Source organism: Lotus japonicus, chromosome 2 (genome assembly GCF_012489685.1).
Source record: "Lotus japonicus ecotype B-129 chromosome 2, LjGifu_v1.2".
NCBI classification, from domain to species: Eukaryota; Viridiplantae; Streptophyta; class Magnoliopsida; order Fabales; family Fabaceae; genus Lotus; species Lotus japonicus.
Window position 1 is genome coordinate 83,138,705 of NC_080042.1, and position 12,732 is coordinate 83,151,436.

Here is a 12,732-nt window from a genome sequence, read left to right on the forward strand (position 1 = left end):
AGTTTTCTGGTTAAATAATAGAGTTGGAATTAAAAATAATTTTTAAATTAAAAAATAATAATAAAAGCCACGTAGAAATGATGACTGGGATAAAATTGAGAGCTGACACACTTTGACCTTTATTGAATTAAAAAAAAATTCTGGGACCCAATTTGATGCAAAAATTTTCTAGGCCCTGAATTTGATTCCCTTTACAATTACATGAGCCTTCCGATGTATTAAGCCTAAAATAAAATGAGGCCCAAATAGAGAACACGCTATGAGCTCTCCCGTTGCCGCTGAAACGACAACGTTTCCTTCAAACGCTCTCCAATTCGCTACCTGTTTTTGCACGCCATAGACGACGGCGAATAACTCGCACGCGCCGTCGTCGCCGCCATGGGCCAAGACGAAGAAGCCTTGTCTTACCCTCCGATTGACCCGGTGAACTACGATCTCATCATCGTCGGCACAGGCCTATCGGAATCCATCATCGCTGCAGCCGCTTCCGCCGTCGGAAAGACAGTCCTGCACCTCGACCCCAACTCCTTCTACGGCAGCCACTTCGCTTCTCTCTCCATCGACGAATTCACCTCTTACCTCAACTCCCCTCCCACATCCATCCCCACCGCCGCCGCATCTGGCGATTCCGATTACGCCGTCGTGGACCTCGTCAGGCAACCACTATGCTCCGACGCGGAAATCGTTTCGCACGACGAAACCACGTTTCTGCGAGAAAATTCGAGGAAATTCAATCTCGATTTGGGAGGGCCTAGGGCATTGTTCAGCGCGGATAAGACCATCGATCTGTTGTTGAAGTCCGGTGCGGCGATGTACTTGGAGTTCAAAGGCATCGATGCGACGCTCGTCTACGAAGCGAATGGCGGATTGGTCGACGTGCCGGATTCTCGCGGCGCGATTTTCAGAGATAAGAACCTCTCGCTGAAGGAGAAGAACCAATTGATGAGATTCTTCAAGCTCGTTCAGCAACACCTGGGTGATAATCAAGATGAGAAAATCTCGGAGGAAGATATGGAGAGTCCGTTTGTTAGTTTCTTGGAGAAAATGCGGTTGCCGCCGAAGATAAAATCGTATTGATCGTTTCCACTTGCTAGTGAGAATTGATTTACAGTTCTATATGCCATTTTCTTTTTCTTCATAGCATTTTCTTTTACTGTGTTCTATCTTATCCATGTTCTCAGAATCATGTACTATGCATGTTAGTCTTAAGATGAATGCATATCAGTGTTGTCAAATCGCGATGGCAGACCATCGCGGTGAGCCCAAAATCCCCATTTCGGTCGCTATTTAGCAGCGAATAGCGCGCTATAAGTGAAGTATGATGATTGGATAATAATCTTGAAATGTTTGATAGTGGCTTTCCCTTAAACAGTTTGATTCGAAGTTAGTTATGTTTTTCTTTGAAAAGTGAAGTTTATCATCTTCTTGTGCAATGTGAAGAGCTAAGCTTATAAGTATGTGGTGCATATATAACCTGACCTGCAACAGTACACTAAGGTCATGCTTCTTTGTCTTCTACAGGTTTCTTTTGTATGCTATAGCTATGTTAGATTATGATCAAGAGAATAGTGAGGTTTGTAAGGATGTATTTAAAACAAAGGATGGAATAGATCGTCTAGCACAATACAGCTCATCTGTTGGAAGGTAAGTTTTTATTCTTATTGTTTCATGTGTTACGTTGGCCTTGAGTTTTTATTTGACGGAACCCCTTTTTTCTAAACTTATCTTGGTTTTTCCAGGTATCCCAATGCACCAGGGGCTTTGCTTTATCCTACTTATGGTGAAGGAGAACTTCCACAAGCTTTTTGTCGCCGTGCTGCTGTCAAAGGTTGCATCCATGTAAGTTTCAAAGAATTTATAGACCATGTCTGAAAATTTATAATCACCTCAATTTCATTCTCATTGAACCTTGCCTATTTTTGTTTATACTAAACTTTAAAAAAGGTGGAAAACACTGTTCTATGCATTGATTATGTATGTTAAAAAGCCTTTTGTGTCTACCTATTTCTTCCATATTTACATTGTTGCATTTATGAATGCCTTCGTATCATATGTATATTAGAAATTAGAAACATGATTCAGCAATCCTGTTGTCATGGAATTTGTTGTGTTTGACATGTCCTAGGTCTTTCTTTATGAAAGCTACACTTAAAGTTAAAGGGATGAAATTCAGATATTGCTACATGGGGTCACAGGGATACTTATAATTATTATTATTATTATTATTTACTGAAGCTGTTATCTATGTGCTGATTCCCATCTCTGTTCTGTTCATGTAATGTTAACATATAATCTTATTTACATATTAAACTTTGTGATTCAGGTTCTCAGAATGCCAGTCATTTCTCTGCTTATTGATAAGGTGATTTTTTTTTATCTTTTATATGGACTTTTGTAATACTTTTATGTGAAGATGAGTAGGATAGCCTCAAGTGCAAAATGAATTTCATCTTTGTCATTTTTAAACTGATGTTGCAGGTTACTGGGCTTTATAAAGGTGTTAGATTAGCTTCAGGTCAGGATTTATACAGCCATCAAATAATCCTAGACCCATGCTTTACAATTCCTTCCCCATTATCGTTATCTCCTGGAGATTTTCCCAGTGAAAGGCTCCAAATGTTGAGTCTGAGAGATATTAAAGGAATGGTCGCTAGGGGAATATGCATCACAAGGAATTCCATAAAGCCAGATGTATCTAATTGCTCGGTGGTGTGTCCTCCTAGATGTAAGAAGGATTTAAATACTGCACTTTGATACCCAGCGGCATATTCACTTGAGAAAGAAATTCACTTTTTTTTTCTCTTTCCCTCTAGCATTGTATCCGGAACAGGTGACATCAATCAGAGCTCTTCAGTTAGGATCAAATGTTGCTGTTTGTCCTGCGGGCACGTGAGTATTTTTACTAAATAAGCATCAGAACTCTCTTATTCTGCTGCTGATTTTTCTTTCAATTTCTTTTCTCCCCTACTCTAAATCTTGTATTTTTACTTCAACTTTGTTTCCTTTTCTAGTGTGGGTAAAAAATTCGGGATGTCTTGCACTATTTTTGAATTTACGGGGTAACTCACATGTCAGATATATTTGAAAAGGGCTTTTGGTTGACCTTTTTATTTCTTAAAAGGGTTGTGATCATTAATGCTTATCACGTTTTCTTTCATGAGCCCATTTTTAGTTGATAGGCTATGTAGAGTTTGTTATGCCCAGGTTGGCTAGAATGAGATGACATATTGGGACATGAGAGCAGGGAAATAGGTCTTTTTCTAACCATCTCTATCTCAACATTGATGATGTTCAAGTTGTTAAATCTTTCCCTCACTCAAAGATTGTAATAACCAGCAATGGTGCTTACCTGAACTGTTAGACAATGATTGTGAAGATAATAACTCTCCTTCTCAGTGAGGGGGGCATTTTAAAATAAAGAAAAAGTGTACCATTTGATGCAATTTTTTTGTTAGGTGTGAGAAGTTTATCTGATGATATTTTTGAAATTCAATTGCCTATTCAGAAAAAAAATTGTTTTGCTTTTTTCCTGCAAATTTTCAGACTTCTTTTTCCTGTCATTGTCATATTTTGATTGTAGGCGTCAAGATGACAGTGACTCTATTGATTTACTTTTAGAGTTGTACTTACTTATGTTATCCTATGTCATTGCGGAGTGAACTAGTGAACTTAACTGACTATATTTGCCTTCTATTTGTCAGCTTTGTTTTATACTTTTCCACTTTGTGCAATGATGCCGATGAAGGAAAGAAGTTAATAAAAGCAGCCATGGATGCCCTTCTTACACTGCCCGGATGTGGAAACTCTGAAAACATTCCCATTGTTCAAAGTGATAGTGCAGATGTAAAACCCAATGTGCTCTGGAGTGCACTGTATATTCAGAAATTGACTACGGTGTGCTTCTAATCCTGTCCTGTTCTCAGATATCTTTTCTCCACAATTTTCACATTTACCTGCATATTGCTTGTGCATTTATCTCCTGCATTATTTCATTTGCTGCATCAACGCTTGACTCATTTAAATGTTTTTTTCTCGTTTTTTGGTCATCATGGAGGTTATCCTCTCTCTCATGTTGAAACCTGAGAGTACGATAGTATAACCCCTATGGTCATATATCTTACATTCGTGAATATAGGCAGTGTTTTAAGAATTTTTTTATTCACATATGTGTTTCAAACATATGTAACACTGTTGTTGTGTTTTAAGAATTTTTTAATCAAAGATGTGTTTCAAGCATATGTAATGTAACATTGACATGGATATCATCTTCTTGGTTTTTTTTTTGAAAAGATCTTCTTGGTTTTTGATGCATGTTATTTATATTTCAGAGTAAATTTGAATTTATCAGCTCCACTTCTACGCCGGATGGAAATCTAAACTACAATGACATTTTAGATGCAACCGAGAAGGTATGTTTATGAGTTTTCAGTTCGGAATATAGCTCTCTGGATGTCTGTGAGTAATTGTTACTGTTAAACAAGTAGTTAGACAGTGCGTTGATCCAAGGGAAAGGAATTGGTATTCATGTGCATTATAAATACATCATATTGGGTTCAATCTAAGGATTCATGTGTATTAAAAAAATATCATTAGGAAGGGTCAGCCTTTGGCATCAGAGCATATTTGGGAGATTAGTTTCTTATTTATTAGGTGAGGCGATGCTCTTATAAACAACAGAATCAAACAGCAAGGCCCTTATTTTTGGATAAGTTGCTTGCAATTTTTGTTCATGAAAAGCAGGGAGCCCATATATATTTGGTCTTAAACCGAATTCTAAGATGGGATATTTAAAAACTAATAAAAATAATTTATTAATATTATTGTAATGTCATTTGAAGTTTATCTTTACATCTTTTTGGATTTCAAAATTACTAATTTACTTATCGTAATTAATTTTTTTTAACATTTTTTTCTATCCATGATAAAGCTTATTATATTTATTTTTTATGAGAAATTACTTATTTCTTTAATGTAATTGAGAATGCCGATTATTGTATCATTTTTTACTTGTTGAATTTCTCTTGTGCCGTCAAGTATTTACTCTGACTCTGACAAAATGACTGTAAAGATTAGAAGCAATTTAGGATAGTTTATTAATAATTAGCTGTGTCACTGTTGCAGCTATTTGGTCAAATGTACCCCAATGAAGAATTCTTTCCACAGACAACATCACCTGAAGACAACACAGACGAAAATGGGGTAACTCTGGATGACTAACAATAGTAATTAAGGTCAAATTGGCATCTCATGCCAGAATTGCTGCACCAAGATCTTGGAGCCGGAGGAACGAAGTTGTTACATAAAATACTCATGCCAGGATAAATTGACAATGGGGGTTAAAAACTTAAATTTTGTATCAAGGAGTTGGAAGTTTACGAGTTACAAGTCATAATTTTTGTCCCCCCAAAGCAGGAAAAACATACTAGTTCTGGAAAGTTTTGTCAAGCATGCAAATACTGGTTTGGTGTTGTATACCCCTTTATGAGCGTTTGTTGGAAAAATTCACCACTTAATGTGGAATAGTGGAAGTTTGAAAGCCACGGGACTGAAGTAACTCCTGTATCTTCATGTGTAATTTGTATTTTGAAAACAATGTGATTGTATAATATCTTGTTAGGTTACACAGATTTGAATCTGTCGCAATGGTATCCAAAGAAAAGACCTGAAACATTATAGGTTGTACCAACATTCCATTGCATCTTTCCTGAGTCGCACTGCACCATTAAATTCTTGAACATTCTTAGAACTTATTGATCAGATCATCCAGCTACTTTCTGGATCTTTCTTCACTCAAATTTTAGCCATTTTCTACCTACAGTCACGATCTTCTTACCATTTTCTTTCTTCAATGTAAATGTTTGAAGGAAGAATATACGGTGCATGATCATTGGGATTCAATTCTATCATCGTAAATTTTTCATCCATTTTTGTGTTATGATTCCCACAAGCGCTAAGCAATGTCCTCCATGCTGACTAACATCCGTTCTTTTGCACTATTTGGCAATGCTCAGATTCTTGGCTTAATCCTCATAAAGACCATGCCAAATAAGTCTGATCTACTTAAGAAATTCAAGGCTTATTGTAAGCTTTTCATGAATCTGGTTAACTCTTTAAAAAAAAAAAGTCTAGCAACGTAGTAGCCTATTTAAAAAATTATTACAAATTTTAATTGTTCTAAAAATATTTTTCCGTGTATGTCACGGGCTAAAATACTAGATCAACCAAATTTCAGTGAATGTTCAAATATACACGAATTGAATTGAAAAAATTTCGAAATTAAAACAGTTTCTTTTTCTGCATTTTAAAAAATGATTTTGATTAATCATTTGCTAATAAAGTTAGTGATTCCAAATATGCAATTTATTGATCCATCATATCCTTGCAGCTGGCGAATTTTTACCAAATCATTATGATTTTTCTTACTCTAAATAGAATAGTATTATTTTTTTCTTGTTTTCTGTATCATGTATATGGAATGTCCTTGATAGATCTTCAACACTATTTGAATCATATATAAAATTAAATTAAATATACAAAAGGAAAGTGTATAAATTAATTTAATGAGATTATGGAATAAAGAACTAAGCATAATAAGAGCCATATTATTGCGTGACGAGCCTTTTTCTATACTTAGAAATTATAAATACCTTGATGACATTTCCATAGTTTCTCTAGGCAATTCTGGTAATACAATTCAGGTAGAGATTATATAGTATTATACTGAATCAAAATCTCATGACCCTTATAACAAAAAAAAAATCCCATGACCCTTCAATAATAACAATACTTATTTTATTTCTCTTTCCATAAGTAGCCTCTATTACGTATAATATACTGGTTTCTGAAGTATTCTTCCAACCTAAAAATTAATCTCTTGGAGAACTATCAGACACTAAAGTGGGATCCCTCCCAACAACTTTTTTTTTCCATACACATGAATTCAAGAATTGAATCCAATACCACATGCTTAAGAGTCGAGCTGAGTCCCTTCTACTCGGACCAACACTTTGTTCGTATTCATGTTTAAGAGAAAAACGGAAGTTGATTGGAAAACAAACAAACAAACTAGATTAAATGAATCAAACATTTTATAATTTTCAGAATGCCATACTATAATTTTTTGCTATACATTAATAACCATACGTGCTACATGCCATTATATGCAAATTAATCAATATGAAATATAGACATCGTCATTTGTCAGCTATGAAAAAGCCCCATATACGAGTTATATGAAGTGCTCAATAAATTTACCCCGGTTTCATATCAAATCTTCCAAAAACCATTGGCCAATTCTCACCACCATGGCCAATGGCTTCAGTAACTTGAGCCATGAAGTGCTAAATTATGCACAACACGCACCTCACACTTTGCAACCGAGTTTTCCGTGGTTCTTTACCCATAGGTGATTTCAATAATTGATGACCTTTCCATAGTTTGTCTATGCAATCCAGCAATACAATTGAGGTATACTTACCCAGTTAGTACCCTCCAATAAGATCAACAATAGTACTAACTTTTATTTCTCGTTCCATAAGTAGCCTCTAGGCTGTAGCTACAATTTACAATAATTATATACACTAAATGTAAATGATACAGTGCTAGATTAAATCAATCAAACGCTTTATCATTTTCAGAATGCCATAAATTTTTTGCTATATAAACAAATTAGCTGTCAAAGTAATTAATTAACTAATTACCATATCTGCTACATGCATATTATATGCAAGTTAATCAAGATGTTCACACACACATTATTTTGTCAGTTATAACTTATAAAAGCCCCCTATATGAGTTATATGAAGTGCTCAATTATACGTTTACCTACCCTGGTTCCTGTGATCATATCAAATCTTCCCAAAACCCTTTGCCATTTTTCACCACCATGGCCAATTGCTTTTGTAACTTGAACCATGAAGTGTTGAACTATGCACAACACCCACCTCACAACAACACAGGCCAAAACCCATGCACACACTGCAACAGTGCTTTCCCGAGCACTCAAGCCCTCATAGACATAACCCATGTTGACTCTCACATTAAACATGAAGAGAGTGCCATGAGAAGGCTCTATTCCCAAACACAACATGTTTCCCATCGCTTCCCAGCCACTTTTCCAATTCCCACAGGCATAGAGACCCAGCAAAACATCAATGATGGCTGGTTTTTCCACTCACCACCACAACCTATGACCATGTCACAGCCGAGAAGAAACATATTTTTCAGTCCTGGTGACCAGGTTGGTTCTTCACAACCAGTTAGGAAAATGCAACTTCCACCACAGCTTCATGCTCTTTCATCTGCAGGGAATAATACTGTTGCTGGTAGAATGTTAGCACCATCGCCAACGCCACAAAGTAAGCCAGAAGAATCTGCATATGGTGGCACTAAGGCATATATCACGCAGCTGGAGAAGCCCATTAAGAAGATCGATTTCATTGACTTGGTTAACACTGATGACGACAACGCTGAGGTGAAACCATTGGATTTGACACTTAAGCTCTAGAAACTTCAGCAATGTTATATGTTACAAAGGAATATTGAAAGAAGCGCAAGAAATGTTGATGTGGCAAAATTATATGTCTTATTTGACGAAAATCATGAGGGTAGTGAAGGATAACTACCACCTCTTGTATTTCATATCATTTTATAGCACAATAAGAACTGAAGTCCATGAAACACAATGAGAAGCTAAAACATATATTCAAGAACTAACCTGTAATAGATTGAAGAACTATTGAATTTCAATCTTTTCTTTTGAATTGAAGCAAATGATTATGTGATTCAATAAAACAAGAGTCACCTTTGATGATTATGTGATTCAGCTCTCGGGTCACACCTCCTCTCCTATCTTAAGAATTTACGTCCTCTAGATGACGAACTTACTTGTTACACAAATTCTTGCTGCAATAACTCACTATTCTTTTTGCTTCTCAGAATCTCGCCTCTACGGACATAAAAGCCATTCGCTTTAGCAGACTGTGTATAGATTAGAATGTGTATGCCATCCCCAAAGAACTAAAATCTCATTTACTAGTTTCTTTGAAACTAAGCCTCTTTAGGTTCATGTTGGTGTTGTCAGATGATCCATTAATTGCCAATTGATGAGCTGTGTCATGAGTTTCATTAGATTCAGCATTAGTGTCATGCCATTATGCCAATCATCATCAACCAAAAAAACGCCACCACCTACTTTGCAGCTATTACTTTCACCTTTTACGTAAAATGACAACCCTTCAAAACCCTACACAAACACACACAAAAAAGTCAACCTCCACTTACTTCTATGCTTTGAAGACAACCAGTTAACATTATTAATAAAAACATGTCAAAGCATACCTTTATATTGCCTTTTTATCACGGTTCCAATGCTTTGTTTGTGCCCTCCATACCTCTCTCTTACAGCTACTGCCAATTAATCACTTCATGAAAACCTATATAATAACAACGAACCTATATGTTTTACAAATGAACAGACTTGTGCTAAACAATTTCAATGATGACAAAATTAAAAAATAATAACATTCGCATAGAGCCTACATGTCCATATAAGGGAGGAATGCAACTGCAATCATATTTTCATAAAACGTGTCTGACCACCTTATAGCTACTTATGCTTCATTGGTACAAAAAGTAGATGCTTACCAGCTTGTTAACGGCTCAATGCTCCAAGGTGGATGGGATAGCACTCAGCGCCTGCTATGTTATGAGATATGTTGTTCAAATCAATGGCAAAGACCCTGCCTATGGAGACATGACATGACCAAGTGGACGGGTTGAAGAAGAAGACGGTTGGCACAAGGGATCATACTTCACTCCAGTAATGATGAGTCATTAGCATAGAACACATCCCCCACTGGGTCTCTGTTCCTCAGATCAACCAGCTACTTCCTGGATCTTTCTTCACACCAGTTTTAGCCATTTTCTCCCTGCAGTCACGAGCTTCTTCCCATTTTCCTTCTTCTATGTAAATGTTTGAAAGAAGAATATATGAAGCATGATCACTGGGATTCAATTCAATCATCTTCTTTGCAGATTTTTCTCCAATTTTTGTGTTATTATGATTCCTACAAGCACTAAGCAATGTCCTCCATGCTGATTCACTTCCGTCTTTTTGCACTATTTGGTAAGCTTCCTCCAGCCTTCCCGCCCGACCATAGGCATCAACTAGGCATGAATAGTGCTCAGATTCTGGCTTAATCTTGTACTTGTAAAGCATCAATGTAAATAAATTCAAAGTATCTTCTATATAACCCGCATGGCTACAAGCAGATAGCATAGCTAAGAAAGTTACTTGATTTGGGGTTACACCATTCTTCTCTAACATAGTGAATATTTCTATTGCTTGCTTTGCTTGTCCATGATGTGCATATCCACAAATCATGGCATTATAAATTACTTCATTTGGCTTTACTTGTGCATCAAATACTTTCTTTGAGTCCTCCATGTGTCCACATTTAGCATACATATCTATGATGGAACTCCCGACATAGACATCATGGTTGTAACCGGACTTGATAGCGAAAACATGGAATTGTTTACCCACATTTATAGCTAAAAGTTGTGAGCAAGATGAAATACACAGCGGAAGGCTATAACTGGTAAAAGTGATTCCTTCAGCTAACATCTCTTTGCATAACTCTAAAGCTTCTGATTCCATTCCATTTTGCTTATAAGTTCCAATAATAGAACTCCAAGAACTATCATCTTTGCACACAATGTCAACAAAAGCTTTAAACGCATCGCCAATCTGTCCGCATTCAGAGTACATATGGACTAATGCGTTGCCAACCAAAGTAGGATGACTTACACTTGATTTCATTACAAGTGAGTGAATCTGTCTACCTGCAGGTAAATCTGATTTATTCTTACAAGACTTCAAAATAGCAATTAGAGTGGCACCTTGAATTTGCAAGGAGGTTGTTCGATGAAGTTCTTGTAATAGTTGCATAGAGCGACTAGATCCCTGACCCAGCTGAGCATGCGCCAAGATCATTGAGTTCCATGCTACAATATCTTTGTCATCAATTCTTCTAAACAACTTTTCCGCATCCCTTAGTCCACCAAAATTGGCATACAGTGTCAACAACACACTAGCTACAAAACAATCGTTTTGATGCCCATTCTTTATCATTTGGCCATGCACTTGAACTCCTGTGTTCAAATCCTCTATTTCAACACAAGCTCTCAAAGTGCTAGATAACACATGCTGATCTGGTTTCACCCTTTGCTTACACATGTCCTTGAAGAAATGCACAGCTTCCTCTCCTCTATTATTTACGGTATAGCCTGAAATGATAGAACTCCAAACAAAATTATCCTTCTCCTCCATTGAGTCAAAGATTTTCCTGCAAGAACTCACGTCCCCACACTTGGCATACAAGTCAACCATAGCACTACTCACTACAGCATCGGTTTCAGCACCAAACTTGGATGCAAGCCCGTGGATTTGCATTACCTCTCCCAATGTAGAACAACATTTAAGCAAACTAACAAAAGTTCTATTATCAGGTTTCAATCCTTCTACCTCCCACATTTCAGAAAACAACCTCTGAACCATACAGAAGTCTCCAACTTGAGCAAACCCAGAAATCATAACATTCCAGGCAACAAGGTCTCTCTCCAACAAGTCATGAAAAACACAACATGCATCCCTGAGGTTACTGCCATTGTTGGAGTACATATACACCAAAGAGCTCCCAGCAAACTTGTCTCTCTCAAGCCCAGAGCGGACAAGCACACCATGAATCTGCAACCCCACATTCCACAAAGCAGGGGTGGCACAAGCACGAAGCAGAACAGAGAAGGTGTACTCATTGGGTCTCTCATCCATCACACGCATGTCATTGAACAACTGGAATGCTTTTGGAACAGACCCAGCTCGAAGGTGCGAGGAAATTAAGGTTGTCCATGTAACAACATTCCTGTGAGGCATTTGGTCGAGCAGAAGGTGGGCATGGCGAAAGTGGGAAGATTTTGAGTAGAAACTCAAAAGGGTGTTGGCTAAGTGGGTTTGTGAAATGCATTGGGTGACTATGAGCTTTGCATGGATTTGGTTGCATTGTTTCAGTGTTATGGACTTTGATGACTTTGCTAGTGATAGCAAAAATGGTTCAAGCTGAGGCACAGCACAGAATCCACTCATTACAAATTCAACTTCATTTACAGGGAATTGGAAATTTGGAATAGATAGAGATCTCAACTCAATTGTAAATTCTTTGTTGTGTGGGCTTTGAAGGATGAAGCCCAATTACTTATGTTTAGTATTTAGTAGGCATTAATTTTTTATTTGGGGTGTACATGCCCAAATAAAATGTTTTGTTTGCACCAATTTCAAAGTGAGTTAGCGACCCGAGCCCAATTTCACATATATATTGCAATTATCATAAAGGAAAGATTATTAAGTCTCAATTTTCACGCCCGCCCTTAGTGTCGTCGCCGCCATCACACTGCTACCTAGTAACCCCACCACCGCCATGTACTACCTTCATTTTCCACCACCATTGCCATTTCCATTGCATTGCATCCACCATTTCCGCCACCATGTGCCCTCTACCACTGCGACAATTGCATCGACCACGTAGTACACCCCATTGCTGACACCCAATACCTTATGCCGCCTAACATTCTCCGTTATTGCCACCAATTGGTACAATCAACCACGATCACGACCACCGCCACTCATCCTCTACCGTAGCTACCACGGAGCTTCATACACAATCATCTAGCAAT

General features: G+C 37.3%; 2 protein-coding genes across 4 annotated transcripts; one reads left to right on the top strand and one right to left on the bottom strand.

Moving 5' to 3' along the window:
* The first annotated feature begins 247 nt into the window (after positions 1-247).
* Positions 248-5,686, top strand: LOC130740361 (rab escort protein 1). The gene is made up of 9 exons (XM_057592946.1): positions 248-1,070; positions 1,522-1,644; positions 1,740-1,839; positions 2,324-2,362; positions 2,479-2,725; positions 2,814-2,889; positions 3,702-3,894; positions 4,329-4,409; positions 5,122-5,686. The coding sequence occupies exons 1-9, from the start codon at positions 379-381 to the stop codon at positions 5,215-5,217; spliced, it is 1,647 nt and encodes a 548-aa protein (XP_057448929.1). The 5' UTR covers positions 248-378; the 3' UTR covers positions 5,218-5,686.
* Positions 5,687-7,338: 1,652 nt separating this feature from the next.
* LOC130740362 (pentatricopeptide repeat-containing protein At4g39530-like) lies at positions 7,339-12,161 on the bottom strand. Of its 3 annotated transcripts, XM_057592948.1 has the most exons (4): positions 9,646-12,161; positions 9,340-9,434; positions 8,804-9,244; positions 7,344-8,509 (listed from the first exon to the last, which is right to left on the bottom strand). In XM_057592948.1, the coding sequence occupies exon 1, from the start codon at positions 12,143-12,145 to the stop codon at positions 9,872-9,874; it is 2,274 nt and encodes a 757-aa protein (XP_057448931.1). In that variant the 5' UTR covers positions 12,146-12,161; the 3' UTR covers positions 7,344-8,509; positions 8,804-9,244; positions 9,340-9,434; positions 9,646-9,871. The 3 variants fall into 3 exon arrangements, with proteins under 3 accessions (XP_057448932.1, XP_057448930.1, XP_057448931.1); XM_057592949.1 differs by having other exon boundaries at positions 7,339-9,244; positions 9,340-9,408; XM_057592947.1 differs by having other exon boundaries at positions 7,343-9,244.
* Between the last annotated feature and the right edge of the window lie 571 nt (positions 12,162-12,732).